Source organism: Oncorhynchus mykiss, chromosome 26, assembly GCF_013265735.2.
Source record: "Oncorhynchus mykiss isolate Arlee chromosome 26, USDA_OmykA_1.1, whole genome shotgun sequence".
Taxonomy (NCBI): domain Eukaryota; kingdom Metazoa; phylum Chordata; class Actinopteri; order Salmoniformes; family Salmonidae; genus Oncorhynchus; species Oncorhynchus mykiss.
Window position 1 is genome coordinate 4,534,898 of NC_048590.1, and position 15,000 is coordinate 4,549,897.

The 15,000-nt window shown below is 48.4% G+C and overlaps 1 protein-coding gene across 2 annotated transcripts in view; it reads right to left on the bottom strand.

Moving 5' to 3' along the window:
• LOC118944435 (nuclear receptor ROR-alpha A-like) overlaps nt 1-15,000 on the bottom strand; it is a 260,652-nt gene that overhangs the window by 95,065 nt on the left and 150,587 nt on the right. For both annotated transcript variants that reach the window (XM_036963684.1, XM_036963683.1), the window contains exon 2: nt 12,879-12,908. In XM_036963684.1, the coding sequence (XP_036819579.1) occupies nt 12,879-12,908 (30 nt within the window). The remainder of the gene's footprint in view (nt 1-12,878; nt 12,909-15,000) is intronic.

Genomic DNA, 15,000 nt, shown 5'->3' on the forward strand with positions numbered 1-15,000 from the left:
GATTAGCTGACTGTCTGACTGTCTGTCTGACTGACTGACTGGCTGACTGATTAGCTGACCCCCAGTCTCATCCCCTCCCTCCACCCCCAGCCTGCTAGATCCTCAGAGGAGACCCCCCCCCCCCCCCCTCCACTATTCCCCAGGGGCTCCCCAGTCTGTGTCCTCTCCAACCTTAATACCCTTCCCTTAGTTCCCCCCAGATCTCTCTGGTTATCACAGTCCATCCCTCAGCCCCCATCTCCCCCAGGCAGGGAGAGATACATGGCAGTTATCTCCGAGGCTAAGAGCATCGCTACATTGCTGGGGAGTACAAGGCTAAGAACGAAGGAGAATGGTTATAATATTCATGACATGGTCATTAGGGATGGTGACGGTCATGAATGTTAGATGACTGCGTGTGCTGCTGCTGCTGAGGGAAAGGGGAGACTCGTTTGCTACAACACCTTCCTTGTTTTTCAGCGAGGAGCAAACACATGTTTAATCACGCTGTCAAGAGTCCACGTTACCGCGGAAACGGACTCAAAAAACGCATGAGCGCCCGGCCCTCCTGGTTTCCCCGTCAGCTGTCCACTTACATGATTATACGTGATAATGACAACCCTAATGTTCATAACTAATATACACCGAGTGTACAAAACATTAGGAACACCATCCTAATATTGAGTTCCACAGGGGATGCATGGTCCATATTGACTCCAATGCTTCCCACAGTTGTGTCAAGTTGGCTGGATGTCCTTTGGGGTGGTAGACCACTCTACATACACACAGGAAACTGTTGAGGGTATTAAAAAAACAACAGCAGCATTGCAGTTCTTGACACACTCAAACAGGCCCCTACTACCAGAACCCGTGCAACGTCACTTAAATATTTTGTCTTGTCCGTTCACCCTCTGAATGGCACACATACATAATCCACGTCTCAATTGTCTCAAGGTTTAAAAATCCTTCTTTTAACCTGTCTCCTCCCCTTCATCTTTAACCTGACTCCCCCCTTCATCTTTAACCTGACTCCTCCCCTTCATCTTTAACCTGACTCCTCCCCTTCATCTTTAACCTGACTCCTCCCCTTCATCTTTAACCTGACTCCTCCCCTTCATCTTTAACCTGACTCCTCCCCTTCATCTTTAACCTGACTCCTCCCCTTCATCTTTAACCTGACTCATCCCCTTCATCTTTAACCTGTCTCCTCCCCTTCATCTTTAACCTGTCTCCTCCCCTTCATCTTTAACCTGTCTCCTCCCCTTCATCTTTAACCTGACTCCTCCCCTTCATCTTTAACCTCACTCCTCCCCTTCATCTTTAACCTGACTCCTCCCCTTCATCTTTAACCTGACTCCTCCCCTTCATCTCCACTGATTTGAAGTGGATTTAACAAGAGACATCAATAAAGGGATCATATCTTTCACCTGTAATCACCTGGTCAGTCTAGGTCACGGAACGAGGTGTTCCTATGGTTTTGTCCAGTCAGTGTAACGTGGACGTGTGGTATCAGCGGTTGTTTGTCGGGAAGCAGTGGTTTTAGCAAAACTAAAAAGTAAACAATAATGAGTGATGGCTAGAAAACAGTACATTACTATCATTACATTTACAATGGGTTTTGATTTAGTATCTTTCTGTAATCCCTGACATCAGGGTAGTAATGAGTTTGATTTTACTGTGTGATTTATCCCTGCCTCCAGACCACCTCGTTCTTAATCACTCTGGACCCTAATCTACTGGTTCTGGACCCTAATCTACAGGTTCTGGACCCTAATCTACAGGTTCTGGACCCTAATCTACTGGTACTGGACCCTAACCTACTGGTTCTGGACCCTAATCTACTGGTTCTGGAACCTAATCTACTGGTTCTGGGCCCTAATCTACTGGTTCTGGAACCTAATCTACTGGTTCTGGAACCTAATCTACTGGTTCTGGACCCTAATCTACTGGTTCTGGACCCTAATCTACTGGTTCTGGAACCTAATCTACTGGTTCTGGAACCTAACCTACTGGTTCTGGACCCTAATCTACTGGTTCTGGAACCTAATCTACTGGTTCTGGACCCTAATCTACAGGTTCTGGACCCTAATCTACTGGTACTGGACCCTAACCTACTGGTTCTGGACCCTAATCTACTGGTTCTGGAACCTAATCTACTGGTTCTGGACCCTAATCTACTGGTTCTGGACCCTAATCTACAGGTTCTGGACCCTAATCTACTGGTTCTGGACCCTAATCTACTGGTTCTGGACCCTAATCTACTGGTTCTGGGCCCTAATCTACTGGTTCTGGACCCTAATCTACTGGTTCTGGACCCTAATCTACTGGTTCTGGACCCTAATCTACTGGTTCTGGACCCTAATCTACTGGTTCTGGGCCCTAATCTACTGGTTCTGGACCCTAATCTACTGGTACTGGACCCTAACCTACTGGTTTTGGACCCTAATCTACTGCTGGGTGTCGATGATGTGTGTGTGTGTGTGTGTGCGCGTGCGGGCATGTGTATATGTGTGTGTGTGTGTGTGTGTGTGTGTGTGTGTGTGTGTGTGTGTGTGTGTGTGTGTGTGTGTGTGCGTATGTATGTGTGTGTGTGTGTGTGAGAGAGAGAGTCTGCGTGTATGCGTGGATACGTGTATGTTTGCCAAGTAAAATATCAATATAAACGGGGACATATTCTCTTCCTAAATCGGCACAGTACCATGGGGAATGATGAATACTTCTGCATCCTGCTAGCGCGTCGTCTCTCTGCATGCCAAATGGCATCCTACCCCCCCTTTACAGCGCACTACATACTTCTGCATCCTGCTAGCGCGTCGTCTCTCTGCATGCCAAATGGCATCCTACCCCCCCTTTACAGCGCACTACGTTTGACCTGCAAGGGCCCAGGGAGACGTGAGATGCATCCCTAGTGTCACTTCTCTCCTATCACACGGTCATCTCAGTAATCTCAGTAATCACAGTCATCTCAGTCATCTCAGTCATCTCAGTCATCTCAGTAATCTCAGTGATCTCAGTCATCTCAGTCATCTCAGTCATCGCAGTAATCACAGTAATCACAGTAATCTCAGTAATCACAGTCATCTTAGTCATCTCAGTGATCTCAGTGATCTCAGTCATCGCAGTCATCGCAGTCATCACAGTGATCTCAGTAATCTCAGTAATCTCAGTAATCTCAGTGATCTCAGTGATCTCAGTCATCTCAGTAATCAGTCATCTCAGTCATCTCAGTGATCTCAGTAATCTCAGTAATCTCAGTAATCACAGTGATCTCAGTAATCTCAGTGATCTCAGTGATCTCAGTAATCTCAGTAATCTCAGTGATCTCAGTAATCTCAGTAATCTCAGTAATCACAGTCACCTCAGTCATCTCAGTGATCTCGGTCATCTCGGTGATCTCGGTAATCGAGGTAATCTCAGTAATCTCAGTGATCTCAGTGATCTCAGTGATCTCAGTCATCTCAGTAATCACAGTGATCTCAGTCCTCTCAGTAATCTCAGTAATCTCAGTAATCTCAGTGATCTCAGTAATCTCAGTGATCTCAGTAATCACAGTAATCTCAGTAATTGCAGTAATCACAGTAATCGCAGTCATCTCAGTGATCTCAGATATCACAGTGATCTCAGTCATCTCAGTGATCTCAGTAATCTCAGTGATCTCAGTCATCTCAGTGATCTCAGTAATCTCAGTGATCTCAGTCATCTCAGTCATCTCAGAAATCACAGTGATCTCAGTAATCTCAGTCATCTCAGTCATCTCAGTGATCTCAGTAATCTCAGTGATCTCAGTCATCTCAGTGATCTCAGTAATCTCAGTGATCTCAGTAATCACAGTAATCTCAGTAATCTCAGTAATCACAGTAATCTCAGTAATCGCAGTAAACGCAGTAATCACTGTAATCTCAGTAATCTCAGTAACCTCAGTAACCTCAGTCATCTCAGTAATCGCAGTAATCTCAGTAACCTCAGTAATCTCAGTAATCGCAGTAATCGCCTTAATCTCAGTAATCTCAGTAATCTCAGTGATCTCAGTAATCTCAGTCATCTCAGTAATCTCAGTAATCTCAGTCATCTCAGTAATCACAGTCACCTCAGTCATCTCAGTGATCTTGGTCATCTCTGTGATCTCGGTAATCGCGGTAATCTCAGTAATCTCAGTGATCTCAGTGATCTCAGTGATCTCAGTAATCACAGTGATCTCAGTCATCTCAGTAATCTCAGTGATCTCAGTAATCTCAGTGATCTCAGTAATCACAGTAATCTCAGTAATCTCAGTAATTGCAGTAATCACAGTAATCGCAGTCATCTCAGTGATCTCAGATATCACAGTGATCTCAGTCATCTCAGTGATCTCAGTAATCTCAGTGATCTCAGTCATCTCAGTCATCTCAGAAATCACAGTGATCTCAGTAATCTCAGTCATCTCAGTCATCTCAGTGATCTCAGTAATCTCAGTGATCTCAGTCATCTCAGTGATCTCAGTAATCTCAGTGATCTCAGTAATCACAGTAATCTCAGTAATCTCAGTAATCACAGTAATCTCAGTAATCGCAGTAAACGCAGTAATCACTGTAATCTCAGTAATCTCAGTAACCTCAGTAACCTCAGTAACCTCAGTAACCTCAGTCATCTCAGTAATCGCGGTAATTTCAGTAACCTCAGTAATCTCAATAATCTCAGTAATCGCAGTAATCGCCTTAATCTCAGTAATCTCAGTAATCGCAGAAATCTCAGTAATCACAGTAATCTCAGAACTCTCAGTAATCACAGTAATCTCAGTAATCACAGTAATCACAGTAACCTCAGTAATCTCCGTAATCTCAGTAATCACAGTAATCTCAGTAATCACAGTAATCTCAGTAATCGCAGCAACCTCAGTAATCTCAGTAATCACAGTAATCTCAGTAATCGCAGTAACCTCAGTAATCACAGTAATCTCGGTAATCACAGTAATCTCCGTAATCTCAGTAATCTCAGTAATCACAGTAATCTCAGTAATCACAGTAATCTTAACTACATTGAGATGCTCTGGAAAAGCTTGAACTCTGCTAGACGGCAGATTCATATTTCACCTATATATTCCCACGCATACTTACAGGCCTAACATCTGTCAGAGTTTAGTATGAGCAGGAAGGAAGCCACAGAGACTGATACTGAAGGTACAGGAGGAGACATGTTGAAGCCAGGGAGACTGATACTGAAGGTACAGGAGGAGACATGTTGAAGCCAGGGAGACTGATACAGAAGGTACAGTAGGATACATGTTGAAGCCAAGGAGACTGATACAGAAGGTACAGGAGGATACATGTTGAAGCCAAGGAGACTGATGCTGAAGGTACAGGAGGAGACATGTTGAAGCCACGGATACTGATACTCAAGGTACAGGAGGAGACATGTTAAAGCCAGGGAGACTGATACTGAAGGTACAGGAGGAGACATGTTGAAGCCACGGAGACTGATACTGAAGGTACAGGAGGAGGAGACATGTTGAAGCCAGGGAGACTGATACTGAAGGTACAGGATGAGGAGACATGTTGAAGCCAGTGAGACTGATACAGAAGGTACAGGAGGAGACATGTTGAAGCCAGGGAGACTGATACTGAAGGTACAGGAGGAGACATGTTGAAGCCAGGGAGACTGATACTGAAGGTACAGGAGGAGACATGTTGAAGCCAGGGAGACTGATACTGAAGGTACAGGAGGAGACATGTTGAAGCCAGGGAGACTGATACAGAAGGTACAGGAGGAGGAGACATGTTGAAGCCAGGGAGACTGATACAGAAGGTACAGGAGGAGACATGTTGAAGCCAGGGAGACTGATACTGAAGGTACAGGAGGAGACATGTTGAAGCCAGGGAGACTGATACTGAAGGTACAGGAGGAGACATGTTGAAGCCAGGGAGACTGATACTGAAGGTACAGGAGGAGACATGTTGAAGCCAGGGAGACTGATACTGAAGGTACAGGAGGAGACATGTTGAAGCCAGGGAGACTGATACAGAAGGTACAGGAGGATACATGTTGAAGCCAAGGAGACTGATACTGAAGGTACAGGAGGAGACATGTTGAAGCCAGGGAGACTGATACTGAAGGTACAGGAGGAGACATGTTGAAGCCAGGGAGACTGATACTGAAGGTACAGGAGGAGACATGTTGAAGCCAGGGAGACTGATACTGAAGGTACAGGAGGAGACATGTTGAAGCCAGGGAGACTGATACTGAAGGTACAGGAGGAGACATGTTGAAGCCAGGGAGACTGATACTGAAGGTACAGGAGGAGACATGTTGAAGCCAGGGAGACTGATACTGAAGGTACAGGAGGAGACATGTTGAAGCCAGGGAGACTGATACTGAAGGTACAGGAGGAGACATGTTGAAGCCAGGGAGACTGATACTGAAGGTCCAGGAGGAGACATGTTGAAGCCAGGGATAATGGGGGATAATATCCTCTGCAGATTAGCTTCCAGTCGTGAGACTCACTCGGGTAAAAAAGACCGTAGAAATCGAATGCCTTACAAGACCCAACGAAACAAAGGACGTCTATGTGGTTTTAGCTTGTTACCGTGGCGATGCCCAACGGGAAATGGAACTTCACACGACACACATTATTACATCTGTTACATCGATGACAACATGTACCTCTGTGTCCCCCCCCCCCCCCCCCCCCCCCCACCAATTGCAGTAGCCTTCCAAAATCTCCATGTTCCAATATGTTCCCTAAACCGTTTACAGAACAGGACAGGATGTGACATCACAGGCTGAAGGATCCCCCCCCCCCCCCCCCCCCCCCCATGACGGGTACATTCCCCCCCTCCATCCAATCCAATCCAAAAAACGGAGGGAAGACACTCTGGTGGAAGGTTTGAAAATGAGCGATGAGTAATATCAGCTGTTTATGTGTTGATGACGCATGGCGCCCGGCACAACGACAACTTTCTCTGCGCGGCCAGAAGAGGATTGGAGGAGGAGGAGGGTCCTACAGTACTAGATGAACCACAACGGACACCTTTCTCTGCGCGGCCAGAAGAGGATTGGAGGAGGAGGAGGAGGGTCCTACAGTACTAGATGAACCACAACGGACACCTTTCTCTGCGCGGCCAGAAGAAGATTGGAGGAGGAGGAGGGTCCTACAGTACTAGATGAACCACAACGGAAAGAGGATTGGAGGAGGAGGAGGGTCCTACAGTACTAGATGAACCACAACGGAAAGAGGATTGGAGGAGGAGGAGGGTCCTACAGTACTAGATGAACCACAACGGAAAGAGGATTGGAGGAGGAGGAGGGTCCTACAGTACTAGATGAACCACAACGGAAAGAGAATTGGAGGAGGAGGAGGGTCCTACAGTACTAGATGAACCACAACGGAAAGAGGATTGGAGGAGGAGGAGGGTCCTACAGTACTAGATGAACCACAACGGAAAGAGGATTGGAGGAGGAGGAGGAGGAGGGTCCTACAGTACTAGATGAACCACAACGGAAAGAGGATTGGAGGAGGAGGAGGGTCCTACAGTACTAGATGAACCACAACGGAAAGAGGATTGGAGGAGGAGGAGGGTCCTACAGTACTAGATGAACCACAACGGAAAGAGGATTGGAGGAGGAGGAGGGTCCTACAGTACTAGATGAACCACAACGGACACCTTTCTCTGCGCGGCCAGAAGAGGATTGGAGGAGGAGGGTCCTACAGTACTAGATGAACCACAACGGACACCTTTCTCTGCGCGGCCAGAAGAGGATTGGAGGAGGAGGAGGGTCCTACAGTACTAGATGAACCACAACGGAAAGAGGATTGGAGGAGGAGGAGGAGGGTCCTACAGTACTAGATGAACCACAACGGACACCTTTCTCTGCGCGGCCAGAAGAGGATTGGAGGAGGAGGAGGGTCCTACAGTACTAGATGAACCACAACGACACCTTTCTCTGCGCGGCCAGAAGAGGATTGGAGGAGGAGGAGAGTCCTACAGTACTAGATGAACCACAACGACACCTTTCTCTGCGCGGCCAGAAGAGGATTGGAGGAGGAGGAGGGTCCTACTGTACTAGATGAACCACAACGGAAAGAGGATTGGAGGAGGAGGAGGGTCCTACAGTACTAGATGAACCACAACGGAAAGAGGATTGGAGGAGGAGGAGGGTCCTACAGTACTAGATGAACCACAACGGAAAGAGGATTGGAGGAGGAGGGTCCTACAGTACTAGATGAACCACAACGGAAAGAGGATTGGAGGAGGAGGAGGGTCCTACAGTACTAGATGAACCACAACGGAAAGAGGATTGGAGGAGGAGGGTCCTACAGTACTAGATGAACCACAACGGAAAGAGGATTGGAGGAGGAGGGTCCTACAGTACTAGATGAACCACAACGGAAAGAGGATTGGAGGAGGAGGAGGGTCCTACAGTACTAGATGAACCACAACGGAAAGAGGATTGGAGGAGGAGGGTCCTACAGTACTAGATGAACCACAACGGAAAGAGGATTGGAGGAGGAGGGTCCTACAGTACTAGATGAACCACAACGGAAAGAGGATTGGAGGAGGAGGAGGGTCCTACAGTACTAGATGAACCACAACGGAAAGAGGATTGGAGGAGGAGGAGGGTCCTACAGTACTAGATGAACCACAACGGAAAGAGGATTGGAGGAGGAGGGTCCTACAGTACTAGATGAACCACAACGGAAAGAGGATTGGAGGAGGAGGAGGGTCCTACAGTACTAGATGAACCACAACGGAAAGAGGATTGGAGGAGGAGGGTCCTACAGTACTAGATGAACCACAACGGAAAGAGGATTGGAGGAGGAGGAGGGTCCTACAGTACTAGATGAACCACAACGGAAAGAGGATTGGAGGAGGAGGGTCCTACAGTACTAGATGAACCACAACGGAAAGAGGATTGGAGGAGGAGGAGGAGGAGGGTCCTACAGTACTAGATGAACCACAACGGAAAGAGGATTGGAGGAGGAGGAGGGTCCTACAGTACTAGATGAACCACAACGGAAAGAGGATTGGAGGAGGAGGGTCCTACAGAACTAGATGAACCACAACGGAAAGAGGATTGGAGGAGGAGGAGGGTCCTACAGTACTAGATGAACCACAACGGAAAGAGGATTGGAGGAGGAGGAGGGTCCTACAGTACTAGATGAAACACAACGGAAAGAGGATTGGAGGAGGAGGAGGGTCCTACAGTACTAGATGAACCACAACGGAAAGAGGATTGGAGGAGGAGGAGGGTCCTACAGTACTAGATGAACCACAACGGAAAGAGGATTGGAGGAGGAGGAGGAGGAGGGTCCTACAGTACTAGATGAACCACAACGGACACCTTTCTCTGCGCGGCCAGAAGAGGATTGGAGGAGGAGGGTCCTACAGTACTAGATGAACCACAACGGAAAGAGGATTGGAGGAGGAGGAGGGTCCTACAGTACTAGATGAACCACAACGGAAAGAGGATTGGAGGAGGAGGAGGGTCCTACAGTACTAGATGAACCACAACGGAAAGAGGATTGGAGGAGGAGGAGGGTCCTACAGTACTAGATGAACCACAACGGAAAGAGGATTGGAGGAGGAGGAGGGTCCTACAGTACTAGATGAACCACAACGGAAAAAGGATTGGAGGAGGAGGAGGGTCCTACAGTACTAGATGAACCACAACGGAAAGAGGATTGGAGGAGGAGGAGGAGGGTCCTACAGTACTAGATGAACCACAACGGACACCTTTCTCTGCGCGGCCAGAAGAGGATTGGAGGAGGAGGAGGGTCCTACAGTACTAGATGAACCACAACGGAAAGAGGATTGGAGGAGGAGGAGGGTCCTACAGTACTAGATGAACCACAACGGAAAGAGGATTGGAGGAGGAGGAGGGTCCTACAGTACTAGATGAACCACAACGGAAAGAGGATTGGAGGAGGAGGAGGGTCCTACAGAACTAGATGAACCACAACGGAAAGAGGATTGGAGGAGGAGGGTCCTACAGTACTAGATGAACCACAACGGAAAGAGGATTGGAGGAGGAGGGTCCTACAGTACTAGATGAACCACAACGGAAAGAGGATTGGAGGAGGAGGAGGGTCCTACAGTACTAGATGAACCACAACGGAAAGAGGATTGGAGGAGGAGGAGGGTCCTACAGTACTAGATGAACCACAACGGAAAGAGGATTGGAGGAGGAGGAGGAGGGTCCTACAGTACTAGATGAACCACAACGGAAAGAGGATTGGAGGAGGAGGAGGGTCCTACAGTACTAGATGAACCACAACGGAAAGAGGATTGGAGGAGGAGGAGGGTCCTACAGTACTAGATGAACCACAACGGAAAGAGGATTGGAGGAGGAGGAGGGTCCTACAGTACTAGATGAACCACAACGGAAAGAGGATTGGAGGAGGAGGGTCCTACAGTACTAGATGAACCACAACGGAAAGAGGATTGGAGGAGGAGGAGGGTCCTACAGTACTAGATGAACCACAACGGAAAGAGGATTGGAGGAGGAGGAGGGTCCTACAGTACTAGATGAACCACAACGGAAAGAGGATTGGAGGAGGAGGAGGGTCCTACAGTACTAGATGAACCACAACGGAAAGAGGATTGGAGGAGGAGGAGGGTCCTACAGTACTAGATGAACCACAACGGAAAGAGGATTGGAGGAGGAGGAGGGTCCTACAGTACTAGATGAACCACAACGGAAAGCTTACTGAGAGATTATCCGCTGTAGAGAAACCACACAATGGAAACAACTGGGACAGTTTAACTCAATATCTAGAGTAAAACCTTCAGCATGTTGTAACGGTGGTGTTGCTTTACCCATGATGCTCTCTGTTCAACAGAACATTCTCACAGAATACCAGGAACTATATCGTTTCGTAACAGCGGTCATTATTATTCACACTGTATCAACCATCTACCACGAGGTCATACTGCCATATCGGCTAGCTCTTCTTGATCAGGGAAGGAGAGGTCATACTGCCATATCGACCAGCTCTTCTTGATCAGGGAAGGAGAGGTCATACTGCCATATTGGCTCGCTCTTCGTGATCAGGGAAGGAGAGGTCATACTGCCATATTGGCTAGCTCTTCTTGATCAGGGAAGGAGAGGTCATACTGCCATATTGACTAGCTCTTCTTGATCAAGGTAAGAGACGTCATGAACACTTCAGGGCCATACCCCTGTATGTTCTAGGAGGTAACCTATTCCCTACATAGTGCACTGCTTTTGACCAGGACCCTCTATCCATCCATCCCCCTCCCTGCTACCCCTCCCCTCCCTCTCTCTCTCCCTCCACCCTTCCCTCTCTCTCTCCCTCCACGCCCCTCCTTTCATCCCTCTACTCTTCAGTCTGCATAGAGACAGTGTGTGTAGGACCCCTGTCAGTCTGCATAGAGACAGTGTGTGTAGGACCCCTGTCAGTCTGCATAGAGACAGTGTGTTTAGGACCCCTGTCAGTCTGCATAGAGACAGTGTGTGTAGGACCCTGTCAGTCTGCATAGAGACAGTGTGTGTAGGACCAGGTCAGTCTGCATAGAGACAGTGTGTGTAGGACCCTGTCAGTCTGCATAGAGACAGTGTGTGTAGGACCCCTGTCAGTCTGCATAGAGACAGTGTGTGTAGGACCCCTGTCAGTCTGCATAGAGACAGTGTGTGTAGGACGCTGTCAGTCTGCATAGAGACAGTGTGTGTAGGACCCCTGTCAGTCTGCATAGAGACAGTGTGTGTAGGACCCTGTCAGTCTGCATAGAGACAGTGTGTGTAGGACCCTGTCAGTCTGCATAGAGACAGTGTGTGTAGGACTATGTCAGTCTGCATAGAGACAGTGTGTGTAGGACCCTGTCAGTCTGCATAGAGACAGTGTGTGTAGGACCCTGTCAATCTGCATAGAGACAGTGTGTGTAGGACTATGTCAGTCTGCATAGAGACAGTGTGTGTAGGACCCCTGTCAGTCTGCATAGAGACAGTGTGTGTATGACCCTGTCAGTCTGCATAGAGACAGTGTGTGTAGGACCCTGTCAGTCTGCATAGAGACAGTGTGTGTAGGACTATGTCAGTCTGCATAGAGACCGTGTGTGTAGGACCCTGTCAGTCTGCATAGAGACAGTGTGTGTAGGACCCTGTCAGTCTGCATAGAGACAGTGTGTGTAGGACCCTGTCAGTCTGCACAGAGACAGTGTGTGTAGGACCACTGTCAGTCTGCATAGAGACAGTGTGTGTAGGACCCTGTCAGTCAAATCAGTGGTGTTGTTTTGAGGACAGAAGCTGTTCTGTCAGCTGTGTATCAGTGGTATTGTTTTGAGGACAGAAGCTGTTCTGTCAGCTGTTTATCAGTGGTGTTGTTTTGAGGACAGAAGCTGTTCTGTCAGCTGTTTATCAGTGGTATTGTTTTGAGGACAGAAGCTGTTCTGTCAGCTGTTTATCAGTGGTATTGTTTTGAGGACAGAAGCTGTTCTGTCAGCTGTGTATCAGTGGTATTGTTTTGAGGACAGAAGCTGTTCTGTCAGCTGTTTATCAGTGGTGTTGTTTTGAGGACAGAAGCTGTTCTGTCAGCTGTTTATCAGTGGTATTGTTTTGAGGACAGAAGCTGTTCTGTCAGCTGTTTATCAGTGGTGTTGTTTTGAGGACAGAAGCTGTTCTCTCAGCTGTTTATCAGTGGTATTGTTTTGAGGACAGAAGCTGTTCTGTCAGCTGTTTATCAGTGGTGTTGTTTTGAGGACAGAAGCTGTTCTGTCAGCTGTTTATCAGTGGTATTGTTTTGAGGACAGAAGCTGTTCTCTCAGCTGTTTATCAGTGGTGTTGTTTTGAGGACAGAAGCTGTTCTGTCAGCTGTTTATCAGTGGTATTGTTTTGAGGACAGAAGCTGTTCTTGATTCCAGCCATAGTGGACTGTATCATTTGTAGAAAAATGACTTCTAGACACTTACATGTATGTGTCTTCTTCGCTGCTGACGACCCTGAGAGAAACAGGAAGAGACCAGCCGTTAGATCATCACTCAACTCAATGACATCCACTCGGTGTTTCTGCTCCAGACCACTTTAACACGGGAAGGGAACGACTGAGGGGAGAGAGGAGTCTGTCTGTCTGTCCATTTGGCTCCTCTCCTAAAGGCCTCTAGGATCCCAACCCAACTCAACCTGAGGGGAGAGAGGAGTCTGTCTGTCCGTTTGACTCCTCTCCAAATGGCCTCTAGGATCCCAACCCAACTCAACCTGAGGGGAGAGAGGAGTCTGTCTGTCCGTTTGACTCCTCTCCAGATGGCCTCTAGGACCCCAACCCAACTCAACCTGAGGGGAGAGAAGAGTCTGTCTGTCCGTTTGACTCCTCTCCAAATGGCCTCTAGGATCCCAACCCAACTCAACCTGCGGCATAAATCTGTTGGTCCTCAATGACTCGCTCCACTGGTGCTCTGTTCTACAGGCTGCGACAAGGGCACAGAAACAAGTGTGTGTGTGTGTGTGTGTGTGTGTGTGTGTGTGTGTGTGTGTGTGTGTGTGTGTGTGTGTGTGTGTGTGTGTGTGTGTGTGTGTGTGTGTGTGTGTAGGGATCTGTATCTCTGTGTGTACCTATGAGGACAGCAGAGACATGGCCCGAAGCCTTTACCTACTCAAGCAGGACTCACCCCATCTCCCCTCTCTTCCATTCCTGTCCTCCATCTGACCTCTGTACCCAGGTCTCCTCTCCTCCATTCCTGTCTAACCCCTGACCTCTGTACCCAGGTCTCCTCTCCTCCATTCCTGTCCTCCCCCTGACCTCTGTACCCAGGTCTCCTCTCCTCCATTCCTGTATAACCCCTGACCTCTATACCCAGGTCTCCTCTCCTCCATTCCTGTCTTCCCCTGACCTCTGTACCCAGGTCTCCCCTCTCCTCCATTCCTGTCTTCCCCCTGACCTCTGTACCCAGGTCTCCTCTCCTCCATTCCTGTCTTCCCCTGACCTCTGTACCCAGGTCTCCCCTCTCCTCCATTCCTGGCTTACCCCTGACCTCTGTACCCAGGTCTCCTCTCCTCCATTCCTGTCTAACCCCTGACCTCTGTACCCAGGTCTCCTCTCCTCCATTCCTGTCTAACCCCTGACCTCTGTACCCAGGTCTCCTCTCCTCCATTCCTGTCTAACCCCTGACCTCTGTACCCAGGTCTCCTCTCCTCCATTCCTGTCTTCCCTCTGACCTCTGTACACAGGTCTCCTCTCCTCCATTCCTGTCTAACCCCTGACCTCTGTACCCAGGTCTCCTCTCCTATGGAGCCCCCCACATTAACCATCTGGGTCCTCTGTCTCCTCTCTCAAACCACCATTCTGTCAACAACACTCTGCAATAGGAGAAATGATTCTCCACCCAAACACACACTTGTATTGAAAATACTCCCTGTCAAAAATAGGCCCGTCTGAATGAATGGCCTGTTTCTGAGAGAGAGAGAGAGAGAGAGAGAAACCCTGACCCTGGAACAGCCAGCCAAGTCCCGTCTCTACTGCTGTTTCTGAGAGGGAGAGAGAGAAACCCTGACCCTGGAACAGCCTGCCAAGTCCCGTCTCTACTGCTGTTTCTGAGAGGGAGAGAGAGAAACCCTGACCCTGGAACAGCGTGCCAAGTCCCGTCTCTACTGCCGCCCAACCAGACAGACAGGACCAGGGATGGAGGTCAGTTTCTCCTTGAGAGATGGAGGAGCTAGCAGAGGATAGTTCAGGGTTGAGACATGGTTACATCTCCCCATGGCTGCTGTGATACTTTGATCCCATTATAGATGTGTGCTGAGAGGATGATATGGCATTTCCTCAGACAGGCATCAATACAAGTCAGTCCAGGTGGCTTGTAATAGTAGTATATAGTACTGTTCTGATACTCAGTGTGTAGGACCGGTTCTGATACTCAGTGTATAGGACCGGTCCATAGTACTGTTCTGATACTCAGTGTGTAGGACCAGTCCATAGTACTGTTCTGATACTCAGTGTGTAGGACCGGTCCATAGTACTGTTCTGATACTCAGTGTGTAGGACCGGTCCATAGTACTGTTCTGATACTCAGTGTGTAGGACCGGTCCATAGTACTG